Here is a 22,860-nt window from a genome sequence, read left to right on the forward strand (position 1 = left end):
GCAAAGGATGCAATCAATATATAACCAAACACCCATGGCATTAGAATACCTATTGTACTAGGAAATAAATAGAATATATAAGTACTAATTGAGAAACCTGAAAACGTACGACTAATATATGGGAGGAGTACCATTTGGGCAGCCTAAACCATGTGCAGATTAATAAATAATAAGATGACGTAAGGGAATCATGGTCCTGGTTACAGTTTTTAAATTGTGGGATTAAATGAAAAAGTCATTGAACAGTGACCTCCAAATTTCCAAAGTATTTGAGTATATTTTATAGGGTACAATCGAAGACAAAAATTTCATGACCTGAGAAATACTATCACTTTTATGTTCCATAATTTAGTAAAATATTTAACTGGACTAGTTGCCTTATAAACAAACACAAATTCTGCGAATGGCGAATGTCTAAACACATCCTGACCTTCCGAAGTCAACGCCTCACCTCAGTACTGCAAGACGACCTTAAGCCATGACCTCAAGAACTCACTTCAACCCTTGAAGGGGTTCTGAGCGGGGGGCAGCGCCGGCTGCGCATGCGCGCCCCGGCCGCGTCCCCGCGCGGCGCCTGCGTACCTGCGTGCGTGCACTCGCGGTGGCCGCGGCGATGGCGGCTGCGTCGCGTTCAGTCCTACTGCAGCGGTGTATTGTGGCGCCGGCTGGAAGGCATAGCGCCTCTCTGATCTTCCTGCATGGCTCAGGTGGATTCATTTTACGTCCTGGTTTTCTGCAGCTTGGGAACCGTGCCCTCCCCACCCCCCACCCCCAGTTCTTACTGTTTTTCCCAGAGGAGGAGGCCCCGGGCCCACATGGAGCCCGGCGGCTTCAGAGCCCAAGGCGACCAGGCCTCTTAAGTGTGTACACGCGTGCTTCGTGCCCTGCCCCAGCTTTCCCCTCGTGCCTTCCTCCTTCTTTCTCTCCGTCATCGTCCCAGCATCTCGCTTTCGGCCCGTATCTCCAGCCACTCTCAGCCAACCCGCCCGCCCCCCCCCCCCCCATCGGCTCTCAGCTCTCCAGGGCAAACCTTGCCACCCTCCGTTCCTCTCCCCCCAAATTTAAACAGAGCAGATTAGCAAGGTAAGTCTTCTTCTAGAAGCCAATGAAGTATTTCGTGTTCATTAGGGTCAGCTACTCGTGATGTGAGTTTTCACGTGCATTGGCGTATCTGCCATTGCTTGTTCCACAGTTAGGTGGTATTTATCGTCTCTGTGGGGCCGCGTCAGGGCTGGCGTGCCTTTCTCCCCGTCCTTCCCCCCCCCCCCCTTCCCTCTTCCTTCTCTTGCCCATGGTAGTCATTAAGTCTAACGATTTAGCACAAATTCGGTGAAGTCCCTGGGGCAGCTGTTGTTCCAGTATGTGCCTTTGCCGGCGTGCCCCGCGGTAGCAGGTCTCCTCCTCGCCGTAGTTACTGGTGTGTGTCCGCCTTGCTGGACTGAGCCCCGCGAGGCAAGGGCCCTGCTTCTACTCGTCCTTTCCCTAGTGTTCGGTCCAGGTTAACGTCTCAGGAAATGGTCGTGGAAGGAATAAGACGCGGTGGGTGTCCTCCGAGGGCCTGCCTGAAGTTACAAACAGTTCCGTTAGCAGGTTGAGTCAGCAGGGACGGGAGAGCACGGGATGGCGCATCATTTGCCGCCAGATGAATTGTTAAAAGGAAAAGAAAGTGTTGTGGCTAGGCAGTACTGAAGTATTTGGAAGATGGAGAGCAAAAGATTTTATGGAGAAAGTGGTCTTTGAGAGTGGTGTAGGCTTAAAGCGTGTGGTGACTGAGATGTGTAGAATGACCGCCGCCACCTGTACAGCTGGGACATTGGGCGTCAGGGCCCCTCAGTAGGTTCATTTGTGAACCCCCAGAAACTCCCAGATACCAAGTCTCTTGTCATTAATAAGTTAGGGCAATCGTATCTTTAGGAAGAACTAGACTTTTGCTCCTTCTTTTCCTGGAGTACTTTGCTTAAGGCGACTGAATTTTTCTTTTCAATTTGGGCCAAAAATGACTGACATTTTTGTGACCTGTAACTGTATCTCGTGACACCCAGAATGCGGTGTGCTTGTGTATTTTTTTCCTCTTTGTGTTCTGAAGAAAGGAATTTATCCAAAGGATTCTGCCAGTTATGCAAGGATAATGTTAATCCTATATATTTAGGTCTCAAATGAAATAAATAATACTCCAGAGTAGAGACAAATAACTTTACATTTGACTTTTTTTTATATGTGGTTAATAGGAGATGTTTGGCTTCTAGTAGTCAGAATATGGGCAAACAAAATTATAACAGTTTTACCATATCCTGCAATTAAAGATTGGGCTTTTTAAAAAGTGGTGTTTGTAAGTGGATGGATGTTATTTTACTTTCCATGGTTGAAAAGGATACCTTTAGAGAGGGCTTTTCAGTCTTAAAGGTCGATGGCATCTAGAATATAGCAGCCATAGAAGAGCAAGTGGGATTGTAAGTTTCAGCCAAATTAACTTGAGCCTTATCTACCATTAAAATACCAAAGAAATACCTTCTTTTAGGAGAATAAAAATATAGTTTAATCAGCTTCATTTAACCGTTTCTTCCTTAGGGTTCTATGGCTCTTCTTTTATTCATTTTACTTGTAATTACCTAATTTGTGAAGACCCAAACCATGCATGTCTTGTTTCTGGTTTCTCTCCACTGTCTTGTGTGCTCTCTGGCATAGTAAGTCTCAGCGAGATGACTGAGTTGGCTTTTTAGTCACCGGTAACCTCTGTGTCGCTAAATGTAATGGATATTTTACAATCTTCCTCTTATTTGAGCTTCAGCAGCATTCAGCATTCTCCTTGAAATACTGTTCTGGTTCTTTTTTTCACCTTTATTTGTTTCTTCTTGTCCCTATTGCAAACTCTTCCTCCTCTACCTAGTCATTAATGATGGAATTTCTTGAAATTTGGTCCTAGGCCCTCTTCTCTTCCCACAGTACTGTTTTCTCCCCTCTCCCCACCTCCTTATATAAGTCCACAGATTCTGTTTTTACCTTTAGACAGGTGACATAAATGTGTGTCTCCAGTTTAAATCTCCCCTTTGAGCTCTAAACATGTTTATCCAGCTGCCTAGTATTCATTCATTCATCCATTCAAGAAATAGATATTAAATGAGTGCTTTGTATACAATACGGTTCTATTCTATAGGAATATAGTGATAAACAAATCAAACAAAAATCTTTGCTCTCATCGACCTTACATTGTAGCGGGGAAAATAAGTTATATAGACTATATGGGAGCAGGTGGTAAGTGCTATGCGAAAAAGGAAAACAAGATAAGGAAAGTGGGAAAGATTGGGGGTTGCAGTTTTGAATAACGTGGTCAGAACAGGCCCCACTGTGCAGCTGATACTTAAATAGCTAGACTTAAATGAGCAAATTCTGTGGATATTGGGTTAGACTTTCAGACAGGAGAAAGCCAGGGCAAAGACTTAATTAGGTTCCCTGAAACATTCAAGTAAGACTAGTGTGCCTGGAGTGAGAGCAGGGAGAGAGGAGTGGGAGAGGAGATACAAGAGGGTTTGGGGGTCCCAGTAGTATAGGGCAGGGTTTGGCAAACTTTTTCTTTCAAGGGCCAAATAGTAAGCATCTTAGCGTTTGTAAGGGTTTTTCTTTAACCCTTTCTCCCCTCTTTTTTTTCCTTCCCTTACTCCTTCCCTCTCCGTCTCGCTATCATTTTTTCTTTCTCTTTAAAAATGTAAAATCTCTTCTTAACTTAGGCCTTTAAGGGCCTCAGGCTGGATTTTGCCATCCAGTTGGCCATAATTTGCTCAACTGCTGTATATAACCTTGCATACATTAGAAACAGATACCTATGCTCAGCTTGTACAACCTATTGGTAGAAGTTGTCTGAGTGTGTGGTACTATGGTACACCCAGTTGCTCTGACCTAAAACGTAGGAGTCATCATTGAGTGACTCCTCAAAACTAAACAGTTGCCAGTGTCTATCGGTTTTATCTCCTAGGTACTTCTAATATCTCTGTTTCTTTCTACTAGGGTGCTAGCATCCTTGTCTCAGCATCTGTTAAACAGTACCCTTCTAACTGTTATCCCCACATCAACTTTTGTCCCCATTAAGTTCAGTTTCACAGTTTCCAGAGTGAACCTTTTGAATCATGTCACCTTTCTGCTAAAAGTACCTCAGTTACTTTTCCTCGCTCTTAGGAGTTGTCAGGTCTCTACAGAGCTCTCCTTCCAGGCTCATCTTGTATTCATTGCTGTTCTCATTCTTTACCTTTTAGTTCTTAGAAAATGCCATCCTGCTTTCCTTCTATTAAGATTCTTCATGGTGGAAAGTTCTTCAAACTCTGCTATGAGATAAGGGGAAGTAGTTGCATTCCATCTATTAAAATTTCCATTCAGGACTACGTAAGATGGACTTCTAATTTCCTTCCTTCTCTGTGCAAATATACATACGTTAATACTTGCATGAGTTGTGATTAGTTTACTGGCAGCCTCAGTATAGAGTCATTATTTTAGGCCATGAAAAAATGTTATCAAACTAAAATTCAGATTTATTTAAGTTAAAAATAGAAATATGCTGCTTATGTCCTTTGAAGGATTGTTATTGTTTTGACCACGCAAATTGTTTTAGTTTGTTCCAACTTCAAAAGCTTAATAATCACTTTAGGATTTTATTTCTAAAAGTAAGATAAATGACGATGTTCAAAGTCAGATATAGTAAGACATTTTTTGGTAAGGAGAAACCCCTGTAGTAAATTTACTTTATTTATTTATTTGTTTCTATTATACTCTTTTAATAAATGAGGAAATTAAAACCCATGCTTACACAAGGTCTTCAAAGTGATCAATGGTGATACCAGGAGTAAAATAAAAATTATTGCTAGCTTAGTTCATATTGATAATTGATTTCTGTACATTTATTTTTATACATGAAGAATGTTTTTAATCCCTTGGTTCAGCCTCTGTGTGACATGAAATACAAACTTCTTTTGAAGTTATCATATTGTTAAAATGTTTATCTTAATCTAGAATTTCTTATTCACCAGGTGACTCTGGACAAGGATTGAGAAATTGGATCAAGCAGGTTTCACATCAAGATTTAGCATTCCAACACATAAAAGTTATTTACCCAACAGCTCCTTCCAGGTATGCAGTAATTTATGTCACTGTTCAGTGTAATTCTGTGGCTTAAAATATATATAAATGGATGTACCAGATAGATGTTAATACAACTTTGGTTTTGACTTTCTTTTTAGAAATTGCTCTTTATTTCTGTGCTGCTTGTTTTTAAAAAGTGTTGTATAAATTATCTCATGTTCTCTGCATTTAATTCTGTACTTAAAGTATTTTTAAAAAAATTTTTTTTTTCCAAAATCTGGATGCATGATTTAAATAGGGTATTGCAAATATTTCGTGTGTAAGCAAAATAAGAGGTAGGGAAAAAATTATAATGTAAAATTTAATATTCTAAGTTATTATGTTAATATAATTTTGGAAGAGTTTAATAGTTTAGTAGTACACATAAAAGAACACCTATTAGCTGATGGGTTATTTTTGTGCTGTAAATTGAATGTCTTTGAAAATGTCAAGAGAACTTATTTGCTATTGACTTTTAGGGTTACAGAAGTTTGGAGGGAGAAAGATAGTGGTATTCCTTTGGGAATGAGAAAGATAAGTGCATTTCAGGTTAAATATAAATATAATTGTCTGCTAAATCAAATGGAAAACCATTAGGAACATGATAATAGAAATTTATATTTTTGAGCATCTGAATTTCATGGTATCACCAATTGTATGAATTCCAACCAGTGTTTCTCAAACTTTGAATCACATATTTCGGGTGCTCCAAGAATCTCCATAAGCACTAAACATTATTTGTGGGTGATGGTGTTGGTAAAATATAAACTTATTTAAATGTTCACTGAATTCATGATAATTTTTGTTTTTATATACTTTCATAGTACGCTGGTTTAAAACTGTGTGTGCCCAGAACAGCCGTGTTCTTTAATCCTCATTCAGCATTGCTGGGTAGGATCTTTTTTATTGTTTCCATGGAGTTGTGACTCACCCTATTGTGGGTGGCACTTTCTGATTTGGTGGCTTCTATGGAGATGTGTCCCCACCCATTCAATTGGGGTCACTTACTGGAGTCCTTTGAGAGGTAACCATTTTGGAACCCATATAGCCAGAGACTTTTGGAGATACAGAAAGAAAATACCCCTGAGAGGTCCTTTGAAACATGAAGCCAGAGACCCCAGCAGATGCCAGTTGTGTGCCTTCAGAGGTGTTCCCAACCCTTCAGCCTTCCTGGAACCAAGATATCTTTTGCAGGAACAAGGGTTAAAACAAGATCCGCAGAATTTGTGGGGAGCAGCTGGCATCACATTTTAATTTCCTAAAAAATTTAAATTAAATGTGTAATTTTTGTATTACCCCTTTAAGATATAATCAATCTGAAATAGAATGGGAAAAGGTAAAGAGACATCTTTTGGGGCATTTGGATAGTTTAAGTCTTGATATCTTAGAATTACAAAAAAAGGTATTAGAATTATCTCAGAATAATTTACATATAGCCTATGGAGATGATGTTATACAATCACTTACCCAAGAGCTAGAAAAGAAATCTTAATCTTATTTACTGGTGGAAATCACATCATTTTTTGACTACTATAGGCTTAGATTTGGTGCTGTTTATACTCTTTCTCTTCCTCCTCAGCTTTGTTAAACAACAAATGTTAAAAGTCAGAGAGGTTGACTGGTAGCCAATAACAGGTAAGACCCTTCCTTCAGAGCTTAAGGGCAACCTAAGACAGGCACAGTCACCTCAGCTACTAAAATAAAAAGGGGGAAATGTAGGAGCAAGGGTTAACACAAGACCCACAGAATTTGTGGGGAGCAGCTGGCATCAGGGTGGCGGCGGCAGTAAACGATGGAGATTGTTAATGTATAACAGTCTAGGAGGAAGAGAATGTTTACCCCAAATGGTTATGTTAAGTGTGAAGGAAGAGAGCACTGAAAAATTTCTGTTCCCTCTGGAAATGCATACATGCCTTTTGTCACCCTGCAGTATATAGGCTGGATCTGGTTAAGAATAAAGTGGTCTGTTGTCTATTATCGCTGATCTTCAGACCCCCGATCCTGTCTCTTTCTCGTCATTCCTCAATATCCTTCGAGCTCCATTCTATAGAAAGCAGCAGTCTTTATCTGGATTTGGACATTTTTATAGGCTTAGAGCTATAAACTTGCAATGTAATAAATTCTCTTTTTAAAACTATTCCATTTCTGGTATATTGTATTCCAGCAGCTTTAACAAACTAAAACACATAGTTAGTAAATATTTGGGCAGATCATCAAACATTTGAGACCATGCTGACCAATAGAAATATATGTGCCAAATACATAATTTCAACTTCTTAGGAACTACATTCAAAAAAGAAACAGGTAAAATTAAATAATAAATAAAATAAAATAATATATTTTATTTAATTGAGTATATCCAAATATTATCATTCAAAATTATTAAGGGGAAATTTTATATTCTTTCATTCATGCTAAAGTTTGCAATCTGATATGTCTTTTATACATGTACAGCATATCTTAATTTGGATGCTAATTAAATTCAAAATTCAGTACCTCAGTTGTACTAGCTACATATCAAAGTGTTCAGTAGCCATATGTGGTTGGGCCTACTGTTTTAGATAGTGTGGATTTTGGCCTTAAAAAGGAGTTCTTATTCACTATGTTGGGAACCACTGTTGTAGATCAAATTATCATTTGTATTTGGAATATTTTTTGTTTTCTTTTAATGAGGGGAACCTTTAAATCATTGGTTCTCAGCCAGGGATAATTTCATCTCTCAGAGATATTTGGCAATATCTGAAGACAACTTTGGTATCATAATTGGTAAGGGTTAGAGGCTCCCCATGGCATCAAGTAGGTAGCTGCCAAGGATGCTGCTACTTAAGTCCTATACTGCATGAAACAGTCCCCCATGACAAAGAGTTACCCAGTTCAAAATGTCAGTGCTTGGGTCTCCTTTAGGAAAATAAAAGTTTTGTAGTATTTATGCTCAGCTGTTTATATTTCAGAGAAATGAAGAAGTGAAGTCTGAAGGGGATCAGTGTTTTTGAATCAATACAAGATGAAGTTGAAATTGTGCATAAAAGCAGAACTTTATATACTAAATTTCCTTTATTTTTAGACTTAATTGCTCTGGGTCAGAAGCATTAAAAGCAAAATCCCATATTCCTTCAAAAGCCTTTCTATTCTCATGCTTATCCTTTTGGGCATGGAGTTGTAATATTTAGCTTCCCTGGTTTCATTGGTTCTACTAATTCCTAGAAATAAGGAAAAATTAATCCTTACAATTAAAATTTGCAGTTACCTATCCAGGAACATAGTAGCTTCTCAAATACTCAGAACAATAATTTTCTTAAACTATAAATAGGATTCACCTTGTGTAATATTACATTTCAGACCCCATCTTTTGTAAGAAACATCAAATAAAACAGTGGAATAAAACATGTATTTAAACGTTTAATGCCAGCTGTATTTTGTTGCTGCTAATATACGGGTAATGTTTGTAAAAAATTGTTTATTGGTTTTAAAACTACCAGAAATATCTGGTAGTATAATTATTTTGTGATAAATGTTCATCAAGTAGTACAATCTGTAGGGCAACTGTATTTCAGTGGTCCTTTTCTATGTTAGACATCAGATATTGATAAAGAACTCCCGATACCTGTAAAACTTAACACTTTGCAAGTGTGCTAAAGGATCTTATGAATAGTATAAAAAGCAGATTGACTTATACTGCATTTTATTACAAAATACATTTCAAAATTATTGTGAAATTATTTTTCTTTTTTTGTGAATAGTGCAGAAATCACCTGTTTTCATTGCAGATGTATCCGACCCTTAGAGCAATGGAAGCTTCCTTTTAGACGTAATTCAAAACTACAAGATCTAAAATATTTTAATTTTCAAATATAAACACATCTCAGTTGACTGTTTTGCAGTCTTAGTTTAGTTTACATTTCATTGCAATCTTAGTACATGCTCTTTTCTTTGTGTTTTAACATTTTTCAAGATTATTATTTGTATTTTAATATGTAGGCAATGAAAGAATTATGCTGAAGTGGCTAGATACTAGGCTGATAGTGTTTACAAACTCAAACAATAACATTCTAGTCCACTTGTCATATTGAAGTTAGTGATAATGCTTCCTTAGTCTCATGGTAAATTAAATGTAATATAGTTGTAGTGTTTTCATAATTTTAGACAATCTTTTGTCCTACAGTGTTTTTTTTCATTAAATTATGTTTGTAGTTACTTCTGTAACTCCTACTCACAATCTGGTCTTATTCATTTATGCTTTCTTAGGGTGATTCAGTCAGTCCAGTCCAAATGCCAAAATTTTATAATTTATTGGCACTTTAATATAAGCAGAATTAATAGAAACTTTGCCTAGAGTAACAAAGTTTTGTAAACTTTTTTCACTTTGCTAACCAAAAGTGAAAACTTGATCACATCACAAGTATTAAAAATAGTGACCCCTGTTAAATATGTTTTCCTATCTTTGTCTTTAATGTTTTCTTATTAATTAATACATTAATTTTTACAAATGTGGGTTCAAATTAAGTGTATATTCCAAACTTCAAAAGGCTGTTTGGGGCGGGCCGTGGTGTGTCAGCAGGAGAGGTCTTGCCTGCCATGCTGGAGACCCAGGTTCAGTTCCTGGTGTCTGCCTGTGCAAAAAAAAAAATGCTATTTGATAGTATTTTATTAGAATAATCTGGCATTCATACTATACTCTGCTGTTTCAAGATCTATGATTGATGGTCCAGACAGTTCATTCTATTTAGGTAAGTCATTTAGTCATAGATTCATTGACCTTGCTTTTGTAGCATAATGTCATTTAATTTGGGGACATAAGGATGGCTACTGCCATCTATTGTAATAGTGTTTCTTCTGTTACAAATAGAAAGACTCCTGTGTAATCTACCCCACTTGTTCTGTTTTGGATAGCGTTGGAAGGAGTTTTGTGCTAGGTATATGCATAGCTTCACTCACTCTTTAACGTTTTCAGTTTTTCACTTGATGAAAGTTAATGTTATTGCACTTCATTTTATTGTGCTTCACAGATAGAGTGTTTTTTTACAAATTGAAGATTTGTGGCAACCCTGCATCAAGCATGTCTTTCAGTACCATTTTTCCAACAGCATGTGCTCACTTTGCATACTTGTCACGTTTTGGTAATTTTCACAGCATATCAAACGTTTGCATTATTATTGTATCTGTTATGATCTGTGATCGATGGTCTTTGATGTTACTGTTGTAATTGTTTTGGGGTGTCACGAACGGTGACCATATTAAGACAGCAGACTTAATAAATCTTGTTTGGGGACTGGCTGTTCTCCAGCTCTCTTCTTGAACCTCTATTTCTGAAATGCAACAATATTGAAATTAGACCAATTAATAACTCTACAATGACCTCTAAGTGCTCAAGTGAAAGGAAGAGTCATATATCTCTCACTTTAAATCAAAAGCTAAAAATGATTAAGCTTAGTAAGGAAGGCATATTGAGATAAACCAAAAGCTAGGCCTCTTGTGCCAAACAAATGGCCATGTTATGTATGCAAAGGAACAGTTCTTGAAGGAAATTGAAAGTGTTATTCCAGGAGATGCAAGGGTAGTTTAGTGAATCTCGCCTGCCATGCAGGAGACCTGGGTTCAATTTACAGTCCATGTACTTCCCAAAAAAACAAGCAAAACAGACAAACAAAATGTTCAACAGATGGTGCTGCAAAAACCAGGTAACTCACATGGAAAAAGAGGAAATGTGACCCCATCATACAGCATAAAAAAAAAAACTTTTTTAAAGTGTTATTCCAGTGAACACGCAAATGATAAGAAAACGAAACAGTGTTATTGTTGATAGGAAGAAAGTTTTAGTGATCTGGATAGAAAGTCAGGCTACAATATTCCCTTAAGCCAAAGCCTAATCCAGAGCAAGACCCTAACTCTTTTCAATTCTCTTAAGGCTGAGAGAGGTGAAGAAGCTGCAGAAGTTTGAAGCTATCAGGATGACTCCTGAAGTTGAAAGAATGAAGCCATCTCCATGATGTGAAAGTCATGCACCAAGTTATCCAAAAGATACAGCTAAGATAATTATTGAAGGTGACTACACTAGATAGCAATTTTTCAATATAGATGAAACAACCTTCTGTTGGAAGAAAATGCCATCTAGGACTTTCATAGCTAGAGAGGAGAAGTCAGTACCTGGCTTCAAAGCTTTCAAAGGACAGCTGGCTCTCTTGTTAGGGTCTAATGCAGCCTGTGACTTTAAGTTGAAGCCAGTGCTCATTTACTATCTAAAAATCCTAGGGCCCTTAGGAATTACGCTAAATCTACCATGCTTGTGCTCTATAAATAGAACAGTACAGCCTGGACAGTACAGCACATCTGTTCACAGCAAGGCTTACTGCATATTTTAATACTGCAATTGAGACTATTACTCAGAAATCTTTCAAAATACTACTATTCATTGACAATGCACCTGGTCACCCAACAGGTCTGATGGAGATATACAACGAGATGAATACTTTTATGCCTCCAAACACAATATCTATTCTGCAGTCCATGGGTCAAGGAGTAATTTTGACTTTCAAGTTTTATTTAAGAAATACATTATGTAAGGCTACAGATTTCAAAAAAAGTGATTCCTCATATGGGTCTAGTCAAAGTAAGCTGAAAACTTTCTGAAAGGATTTACTTCATAGAGATCAAAATATCAATATTAACACAAGTTTGGCTCAAGGTTTCAGTGGAGGAAGTAACTACAGATGTGACAGAAATAGCAAGAGAACTAGAATTAGCAGTGGAGACTGACTTGCTGTGATCTCATGATAAAGCTTTAATGGATGAGGAGTTGCTTCTTGTGGATGAACAAAGAGTGGTTTCTTGAGATGGAATTTACTCTGGTGGAGATGCTGTGAACATTGAAATGACAACATAGGGTTTAGAATATTACATAAACTTACCTGATAAAGCAGCAGCAGGGTTTGAGGGGCCTGACTCCAATTTTAAAAGAAGTTGTACTGTAGGTAAAGTGCTGTAGAATAGCATTGCATGCTACAGAGAAATTTTTTGTGAAAGAAAGAGTTAATATATTGTTACGGCAAACCTTGTTTTATTTTTTTAAATTGTCCCAGCCACCCCAACCTTCAGCAGACATCAGCCTGATCAGTCAGCAGCTATTATCACTGGACATGTTTCATTAGCAAAAAAATTATGACTAAAAAAAATAAATAAATAAAAATAAATTAAAAAAAAGATTGCGACTCACTGTAGTCTCAGATGATGTTTAGCATTTTTTTACAATAAAGTATTTTTAAATTAAGATATGTACATTGTTTTTTAGTTGTAATACTATCACATGCTTAATAGACTACAGTATAGTATAAGCATTACTTTAATATGCTCTGGGAAACCAAAAACTTTGTGTGACTTGCTTTATTGCAATATTTAGTTTATTGCAGTGGTCTAAAAGTGAACACACAATGTCTCTGAGGTATACCTGTATTATTATCTTTCCTGCTTTTCTTTCATCAGTTTTTTTTTTTTTTTTTTTTCTGCATGGGCAAGTGCCAGGAATTGAACCTGGGTCTCCAGCATGGCAAATGAGAACTCTGCCTGCTGAGGCACTGTGGCCCACCCTCTTTCATCAGTTTTTGAACTCCAAGTTTTTCTGCTCTATGAATATTTCTTGGAATATATGTTATTTATACCAGGGCATACTGAAATTATTTTGCTTTTTAAATTTTTCCATTGTTGCCATCACTTTAAATCTTTCCATTGTTGCCATCATTAGATGGTGTGCTGGATTAAATGGCTTGTTAATTAATTATAGTTTTGTTGTAGAATGTTTCTAGTCTTCCATGATTAAAATGGTGCTTGCTGTTGTGTACCTTTGCCCAAGCTAGATATTTATGGAAATGAAAAGAAATGCCAAAGCAGATTGTGAATTGGAATTTGGCAATACCCAGTTGGAAATAGAAAAAAAAAAAGCCTTTCAAGATGCACTCGAATTAGATTCCTGGACCATGCACCTAAGGATTAAAAAAAGATGCACTTGAAGCACAACTTGAAGTAGGCATCATAATTCTACTCTCTCTTTTAGGCAAGTGAGAGTACTTTTTGAATTATGAGCAGTGAACTGAGTTATCCACCAATGGACATCAACTAAAAGCAAAAAAAAGTAGGCAGAACTTCCTATTTTATACATATACAGAGCTGCCTCTAGATACTGTAAATTTAATTGCACTAAAGAGTTCCTTGCCTTTGGGTGGTTGGGTCTGCAGCAGAGAAAAATAAATAGATTTGAACCTATAGCTTAGTGACAGAAAAGACATAAGATTATTATACAGGCATAAATTCCTCCAAATGTGTTTCATACACCATAACTAATCAAATGAAAATGTTAGACAAATAAATGAAAAATTTTATGTTATCATAATTCCACAGTAGAATTATGCCTAGGATCCTATGGAAACATATAGCAAGGGCAATGATTTGTAATGATTGGAGATATGGATGGCAGAAAATACTATGCCTTTCTTAATGTTTTTCTTCTCATTTTTTACACTTTGCTGAGTTATTACATACATATGGCTATATATATATATATTTTCCTATGTTAGCGCCGTTTTAATGAAGGTGTAAAACCGTACCAGCATCCCATAAGACTCCCCTATGCCCTTCACAGTCATATTGCCACAACAGAGCCCCTCAGGGGTATGGCTACTGTGACTACTACCACTATAAATAGGCTTTACCTGTTCTTGAACTTGGTATAAATGAAATCATAACCTATGTACTCTTTTTTCTTGCTTCCTTTGTTCATCAGTTATAAAAATTACTAGTATTTGCGTAAGTTTTTACAAACTTTATGTTATAAAACTATGAAATGAGCAAAGATTTTAAATAGATTTACAAAAATAAAAAACTTGATGTCAGTCATCTTATTTACAAATGTTAGCACATATCTCATAGATTGCTCATTTTTGGTTTAGAAGGCATGAATATATATATTATTGTTAGCATCTCTTTCTGGATGTTCTCTTTTCCGACTAGGTTCTTTTGGTATTAAGAACCAAAAACCACATCTTTTCTGAATTTATCCCTGTTATGTACAGTAGTAGTTTATTCTTTGTTATGTAGTGATTCATTCTATGAATATACTGTGATTCATTGGTTCATTTTATTGTTTATTGGTATTTAGGTTCTCTGAAGTTTTTGGCTATTTTGGTATTTTGAGTGTGCTGCTATGCTCATTCTCATACATGCCTTTTGTTCTATATGCATTCACTTCTCTAAGTGGAATTGCTAGGTTATAGGAAAGTTATATGTTAACCTTTATTAGCTTTGGTATCTAATGCCCAAACATACTTCCAGAGTGGTTATAACAGCAGTTGTTCTTACCAGCAGTGTTCGAGAGTTCCATTTGTTTTGTAGCCTCATGAATGAACACTTCATATTCAGTCTTTTTAATTTTAGTCACTCCAGTGGGTATATAGTGTTATTTCATTGTACTTGTAATTTGTTTATCTCTAATGCTAATGATGTTGAGTACCATTGCATAGGTTTATTGGCTGTTAATTTCTTCGACAGAAATGCCCATCCGAGTAATTAGTCCATGTTTTTGTTTAGTTTTCTGTCTGTTCCTTATTGATTGTTGGAGTTCTTTGTATTTTTCGGAAACAGTTTACTGTTCTTGGATATATGAATTCAGATATAATCTCCCTGTCGATGGCTTGCATCTTCACAATTTTGGAAACATATTCTGAACAGAGTCCTTAATATTCTTCTTTAGAGGTAAAATTAACATTGAATTTTAAATGTGTAGTTAAATGTACACAAATTTTAAATGTGTAGTTTGAGTTTTGTTAAATATATGCACCTGTATAGTTACCGCAATTAAGATAGAAATCATTTCCATAACCCCAGAAAATTTCTCTGTGCCTCCTTGCAGTCAAATCGTACCTCACATAAGCTACCATGTTCTGAAATCTGTCACTATAGCTTTGTTTTACCTGTTCTTGAACTTCCATTAAATGGAATCATTTAATCTTTTGTGTCTGTCTTCTTTCATTCAGTGTAGTATTTTTGAGATTCATCTATGATGCATGTATCAATTGTTCATTCCTCTTTTATTTCTGAATAATTATTATAGTGTATGAATAGCCCCAGGTTTTGTTATCCATCCTCCTGTTATGAACATTTGACATTTGAATTACTTCCAGTTTTGGCATATAATGAATGATGCTGCTATATACATATTCTTGAACAACTATTTTTGTGAATATATTTTTATATATTCATAACTAGACTCTGTATTCTGTTCCATTGACCTAGTTGTTTGTTCTGGTGTCAATAAAAAAACATTTTATTGCTTTATAGCTTTACTGAAAATTTTTTTTTGTTTATTTTTTTAAATTTACTGAAAGTTTTTAAATCCGGTGGTATGATTCTTTTTCAAGAGTTTTTAGTCATTCTAGGTTCTTTGCGTTTCCATTAAATTTTAGAATCAGCTTTTCAATTTCACAAAATAACTGCTTGGATGTTGATTAGGATTGCATGGAATCTACAGTTCAGTTTGGAGAAAATTGAGGTCTTCTAGTCCATACACATGGTTTGTCTCCTCATTTATTTAAATCATTAATTTCTCTCAGCAGTGATTTGTAGTTTTCCATGTAGAAGTCTTACATATCTTTTGCTAAATTTATTCTCAAGTTATTTTATTTTTTTCATGTTATTGAAAGTGGATTAAAAAATTTTTTTACCAGTTGTTTGTTGCTAGTACATAGAAATACAGTGATTTTTGTATATTGTTCTTGCATCCTAAGTTCTTCCAAAATCCCTTATTATTTCTAGTAGCAGATTCCTTAGTTTTTTTTGTATAAATAGCCATATATCATCTGTGAATAAAGGAAGTGTTACTTTTTCCTTTCCAATGTTTATGCCCTTTATTTCATTGTCTTGCTTTATTGCACTTCTTTAAACTTTCAGTTTCAATTTCAATTGAATATTTCAGTTTCAATTCAATGTTGAATTGAAATGATGAGAGAAGCCCTCGTTCCAGTGTAAAATCTTCAATAGTAAATTGTTAAGTATTTTAGCTATAGGTTTTATTAAATGGAGGAGATTTTTTACTAATCTAATCCTAAGTAGAAGCATGAGTTATTTACATTAAGGTTTTAATGCATCTTTTGAAATAATCATATGATCTTTTTTGTTTCTTTTTTTTTAGCATAGTGAATTACATTGATGGATTTTCTTACATACCTGGAATAAATCCCCACATTTATTCAAAATGCATTATTGTCTTTTTTATATATAGCTGAATCCACTTTACTGTTATTTTATTGAGGATATTAGTATCTGTGTTCAGGAGGAATGTTGATTTGTAATTTTCTTCTCTTGTAATGTCTTTGATAGGTTTTGTTTTCAGGGTTATGCTGGCCTCTGTTAGTAAGTGTTCCCTTCTCTGTTCACCTGAAGAATGTATTGTATTTGATCCTTCAATGTTTGATAAAATTCACTAGTGAAATAATCTGGATCTGGAGTTTTCTTGTGTGAAACTATTGATAATGATTTCCATAATAGAATTAGAGTTATTCTGATTTTCTGATTTTTTTGTGTCAGTTTTTTTAATTTGTAGTAAAAAATTTTCAATTTGTAGTTATGTGTAACAAACCATCTTAAATAGATTTTTTTGTGGGTCAAGAATTCAGAGAAGGCATGCTGATACTGGCTTGTTTCTGTTCTACCATATCTGGAACCTCTGAAGGTAGGGGGACTCGGCACTCTGCTACTAAGAACTGGAATCATCTGGAGGTGCAGTCCTATGGGGTGGTTAATGCTGGCTGTTAGCTGAGACTTTCTTTTTGGTCTTTCCACTGAAACACCTAAATGAGGCTTTATCATTTGGTGTCTTTTATTTCCTAATAATATGGACATTGGGTTCTAAGAGCAATGTCCTAAAGTGAATCCAGAGGACACTATATTGCCTCTTAAGATCTAGCCTCACAAGTTACATAGCACAGGTTCCTCTGCAGTCAGAATACCACTCAGATTCAAGGGGAGGTAGAAGTGTCAAGGCCACGGTGTAAGAAGAGTATGTGAGATGGATGATATTGTTCTGACCATAGGTGAAAAAGACAATTGTGTGACCCTCTTTACCCAGTGGGTTATTTAGAAGTAATGTATTTGATTTCCAGATATTTGGGGCTATTTAAATACTGATACCTAATTTCATTTCATTATTATCAGAGAAACTATTCTGTGCAATTTCAGTCTTTTGACATGCATTGGAAGTTGTTTTATGACCTAGCATACAGTCTGTGTTCAAGTTAGTTGACAATGGCAGTTCAAGTTAGCTGATAATATTCAAATTTTGTATATGCTTGGTGATAATTTACTAAGGCATAGGTATTAAAATCACCAACTGTAGGACTATTTGTCTATTTGGTTCTGTCAGTTTTCCCTTCATATCTTTTTAAGCTGCATTATTTAAGTGTGTACCCATTTAGGATTGTTGTCTTCCTCATTAATAGCTACTTCTATCATGAAATGCTATTTAAGCTCTGGTAATATCTTGAGATGTAATGTGTTTGATAATAATATAGAATATATCAACTTACCTATGCTTAGTATTGATATCCATGGCATTTCTTTATCCAGCCTTTTACTTTTAATTATATCATTATCTATAGATTTTTTTTTTTTGAGTGAGCAATTTTTATTAAAACCCTCAAAGATTAAAGAGAACCAAATGGTGGCTTTGGTACCATAATAGAACATCTCACCTAAGTGTACTATCATTCACAGGAATGAACAGACCCAAAGAGGACAAAATTCAAATTCCTATGTAATTACTACTAGTGAATGTAAATGAAGTAATCATTTTATCATAGCCTTTCTTTAATCAAGAAATAATAAAGAAGGGAACCTATATGACATAACAAAAGATATGCAAAACTTAATGAAAATACAATTTTCTTAAATTTCTCAAGCATTTCTAATTCTTTTTTAATTGCCAACTGTTTTTCTTTTTTTAATTGCAAACTGTTTTAACATCAGCTTTACCCTCATGCATGGGGGTAAAAAGAATACAACTTTTGAGTTAGAAAGAACACTTAAGTTAAAATGAGGAATTAAGTACTGAAATTAGGAGAAGTCTAGGGTTCCTTTTGTAAGGAATCTTCAAGTTCAATATAGAGAAAGAATGCTAATTTTGATTACATTTCCCCCTTATTGTTAATTGTACGAGCTGTAATACCTATCAAAATACAGTGCCCACAAAGGTAACTTTAATAAGGAACATTCAAACCAGAACTGCAAATTCATTAAGCAAGAAATTTTCTGGACAATAATTTCTTATTTATTGTTACTCAGACATTTGATTATGTATCTCCTGTTGTAGAGCCCAGGTTCTCTCCTTATTGGTGCCTACAGTTAAGAAAGATTTCTTTAGTTGTGCTATTGAGACAACCTTTGATAATTTCACTCAGGGGAAAAATATCTTACATTGTATGTCATTGTATTTCATTTTATTGTAGACAGCATGTAGTTGGACTTTGTTTTTTCTTTAACCAATATGGCAATCTCTATCTTTTAAGTGATAAATACAGACTTAACATTACATGTAATGTAATTATTGATATATTTGCATTTATATTTACTGCTTTTTGTGCTCTAGTCACCTCTTCTGCCTTATTTTGGGTTATTTTAATATTTTTAATACTCCTTTTTTTGGGGGGGGGGCATATTGCATGGTGTAGGAGTCTAACCTGGGTCTCCTGCATGGAAGGCAAGCATTTTACCACTGAATCACCCATGCACCCAATACTCCTTTTTAATTTATCTTTTATCCCCCCTAATTGCTCTGAGAATTACAATATATTCATATTGAACCTTTACCTTCAACTTAAAGTTAGTTTTTCTTTACTTAAAATGTAGGAGCCTTACAACCACATAGGGACCTCTTTACCACCTCCTCTATTATAGTTGGCAATATGTATTTCATTTACATACATTGACAACTCCACTGAACATGCTGTACTTTTTTCATTTCAACAGTCGTGTGTATTTTAAAGAACTTAAGAGGTGAACAGTAGTCTATTATGTTTACTACTTGAGGTCTATTACAGCATATCAATATGTCTTGATTAAATTGTGAATTACTGTTTTAGCTATATGGTATTCTTTTTCTCAACCATATTTACTAGAAGTTTTTAGTCAGCTAAGTTAGGGTTATATTAAGTAAAAGTGAGCAGTTAGCTTGCTGTATTGATTTAAATGGAAAATATTGCTTCATTTTTTCATTATGCTAATTTGGGCTATAGTTAGTTGAGGTGTTCAGTAAAGATTTTTATTTCTAGACTGCTTTAACTGTACCGTAAAGACAATTGGAGGTTTTCTTGTTTTGAGTATAGTACTAGAATTTCCATTTTTTAAATAATAATTTTTAATAAGCCATTTATAATTTATGCAATGATATAGTTTCTCTTGGTGTTTTGAAAAATTCTAAAAGTAATAAGATTTGCTTTGTACCTGTACTGTTTGATTCACTTTTTCCACATACAGTGTATATTTATGGTTTCATTAGACATTTATTCTAAAACAAAAAAAACTAGGCCCTTTTTTTATTTCGATATAGTAAAAGATTGGCCTCTCTTTACTCCATCACCTAAGATTCCTATCTGAAGTAAGATTTTAGGAAATTCTGATACCAGTAGAGCTATACCACAAGTGATCTTGTAAGGATCCTTGCTAAAATCAGCTATTTTATAGAAATAGTATACTTATTTCATATCTCAGATATACATTTTAATATCTAGTAGTATGTAAAAACTTGTTTTTTCAGAGACATGATTTTTTTTAAGAAAGCAACAAATGAAAAATGTGACTTACAGATTTTCTACAAATCATAAATGGATATTATATGAATTAAAAGTCACAAGATATTCAAAGCAAAAAAAAAAGTGATTTTAGACGTTTCGGTTATTTCTAGCTAACACAGATTATTCCCAGGTGACACGAATAATTGTTGACATTCATCGTTCAACAATTGCTTTTTAAGTATCTGCCATCTGTTAGGCTTTATTCTAAGCACTGTGGATATCACTGGAAAGACAGTCTCTGCTCTCAGGGAGCTCATACAGAATTAGGAAGTTAAAGGGAATTTAAATATAATAATTTCAAATAGTGATAAAAGCTTTAAGACAATTAAATAGGTTAAGGAGAAAGAAAGAATATGTGTGTACATTGCAAGATGGAGGGAGCTATATTTTAAATTGGAGAGTCAAGGAAGGCTTCCTTCAGGAGGTGACATTTGAACTGAGATCTAAATGATCGGTAGGAAGCTATGATGCAGAATTGTGGCGAAAAGCCTTCTAGGCAGAGGGATATCAAATACAAAGCCCTTTTGGGTACCATAACAGAAAATCTCACCTAAAATAAGACAATGAGCTTGTCTTATTTTTGAAAAAGAGAGATGACTATGACTGGAACCTAGCGAATGATGGGAGAAGTGAAATGAAATACGAACAGAGAGGAAGACTAGTACCAGATTATGTATCTTAAAGTTTATCTGAATGATCTTTTGATTTCATGCTATTTAGGGAACACAGATAAAAATATACTGGATATCAAGCTGTATGTCAAATCTTTATCTTTCTTTCACCTTGAACACTTCATTCCAGCTTAATATTTTACCAATGTATGATTGGTTTATTTAGGAGCCTTCATGTGTTGTTTGCCAAACATAGTTGTTTATTGTGGTAATGTCTGTGCTGTTTTATACCAGCTAATAAAGTTATTTATTTGAAAAAAAAGGTGAATGAGTATAACACATGGGCCAGTTCATTTAGCTGTTTTAAAAAACAATCTTACTTTTATACTTTATTTAAAGATTACGCTAGCATCATAGGAAAATTAGTAATTCTTAAGTATGTTTTCTTTTAATTAAAGCAATACAGCTAAAATAAAAAAGTTCTAAATTATTGTTCATTAAGGTTTTCCAGTTACCGCCTTTGAACAGAGTTTTTATTTTCTTAGAGGATTGAGAGAATAAAAAGCTACCATATTAAAAAAATATGTAAATTGAGATTCTTTCCCTATGGAGCATTTATCTCTGATTAATTAAGGCATTGTCAAAGGAAACAAGTTAAGTGAATGTCCTTTTTTTCTATTAATGGCTGAGTTCCCAGAATGAGTAATAATTTAGCCTATGATATCATTCTTATTTAAGTGTTTAGACAGACACTTATATAGCCGAATGCAACAGAAATAGAATACAACAAAAATAGAGAATTTTAAAATGTTAGAATCTAATTCAAGCTTTAAAATGAATGCTGTATATTCAGTTTTTATCCAGAAGTTCACTGTGATTTTAGTGATAATTTGAATGCAGTTTTAGGTTTCCTTTTTTTTTTTCTGACAATTTGACATTAATGCTATGTGGAAAGCACCTGCTTTCATTTTCAGCATACTTGAAGAAAGTTAATCCTCAGAAGGAATCCTGGGAAGCACAAGGCTTGAGTGCTTTCTGCCTTCTCTCCCTTTCTGATTCCAGTTTATCTTCTTGTCTTGAGCCAGGCAGCTGTTCCCAGAGAGTATCTGGGAACAAGGGAGAGTTAAGTCAGTATAGGAGTCCTGGTAGAGAGAGCTGGTACAGGTCATCTTCGCTGCCTCAGCTGAGAGCCTGAAGGACGTCTGCAAAGCCTTAGACGAGAACCGGGATGTGACAGACCCTGAAAAACTGACCTCCCCTCGAGTTTATGCTATAAAATGCTAATTATCAGACAATAATGTGTGAGTAATGTAATTATAATTAAAATCCCAAAATTATTTTTAAGGTTATTTAAGGAAATTATTTTACAGTTTACAATATTTGATGGATTTCTTAGCTACATAAAGAATGGATGCCCAATGGCTAGGACAAGTATGAGAAAAGAGACCAGTGGTGGCAGTGGTGGGGTGGCAGATGTTACCCCGTTCAGTTTCAGAACATACTGTAAAACCCCTGTATTATGGTTAGTGTGATAGCAACACAGGAAAAGATAAATCAATGGAACAAAATAGAGATTTTCTCAACCTTTCTTTACCTGAATCACAAAACAGAGAAAATGATTTCTCAAATTTCTTAAGCATGGTACAGAACTAGTACCATTTTGGATGTTTTAGATGCATTTGGGGAAAGTCAACTTATTTTATATGTTGTGTATAAATTATTCTTATGTTCTCTCACAGAACCCAGGTTGACATAGACTAAATAATTCTCAACTATTAATTATATATCAGTGATAGAATTTCACCTTTGTGAGAGACTTGTGCAAGCATAATTGGCTATCCAAATGGAAGAAAATGAATTTGAATCCTTATGTCATTCCATGTATGAAATAAGTTCCAGATAAACTCAAGGCTTAAATATAAAAATGAAAACAAATATTTTAGGAGATAATCTGGACATGAGTTTGTGCAATCTATTGGGAAGACCTTCTTAAATCAGGAGACACAGAAATTTAACCAAAAGACATCTGATTGTACAAAAACTAGTCTTTTACCTGGGTAAAAAAAAAGATACCTTAAATACATAATGTCAATATACAAAAATAGATTGGGAAAAAATTTGAAATACAGATGGCAAATATTTATGTGTCAATAAAAGTACTTTTCTATATTAATAAAGAAATAAATCATCAAGAATAAAAAAATGACAAACAACGTGAATGGGCAATTCTGTTCATGTGAAGTTCCAAGGAACAGGCAGGACTAATTTAAAGTTACAGAAATCAGTGTATGGGAATTATCTGTCAAGGGGCATGG

General features: G+C 35.0%; 1 protein-coding gene across 2 annotated transcripts in view; it reads left to right on the top strand.

The window, feature by feature from the left end:
• Window positions 1–577: 577 nt before the first annotated feature.
• LYPLAL1 (lysophospholipase like 1) overlaps window positions 578–22,860 on the top strand; it is a 50,720-nt gene continuing 28,437 nt past the window's right edge. For both annotated transcript variants that reach the window (XM_077157869.1, XM_077157868.1), the window contains exons 1-2: window positions 578–707; window positions 5,016–5,115. In XM_077157869.1, coding sequence (XP_077013984.1) covers window positions 614–707; window positions 5,016–5,115 — 194 coding nt within the window. In that variant the 5' untranslated portion in view covers window positions 578–613. The remainder of the gene's footprint in view (window positions 708–5,015; window positions 5,116–22,860) is intronic.

Source organism: Tamandua tetradactyla, chromosome 4, assembly GCF_023851605.1.
Source record: "Tamandua tetradactyla isolate mTamTet1 chromosome 4, mTamTet1.pri, whole genome shotgun sequence".
Classification (NCBI taxonomy): domain Eukaryota; kingdom Metazoa; phylum Chordata; class Mammalia; order Pilosa; family Myrmecophagidae; genus Tamandua; species Tamandua tetradactyla.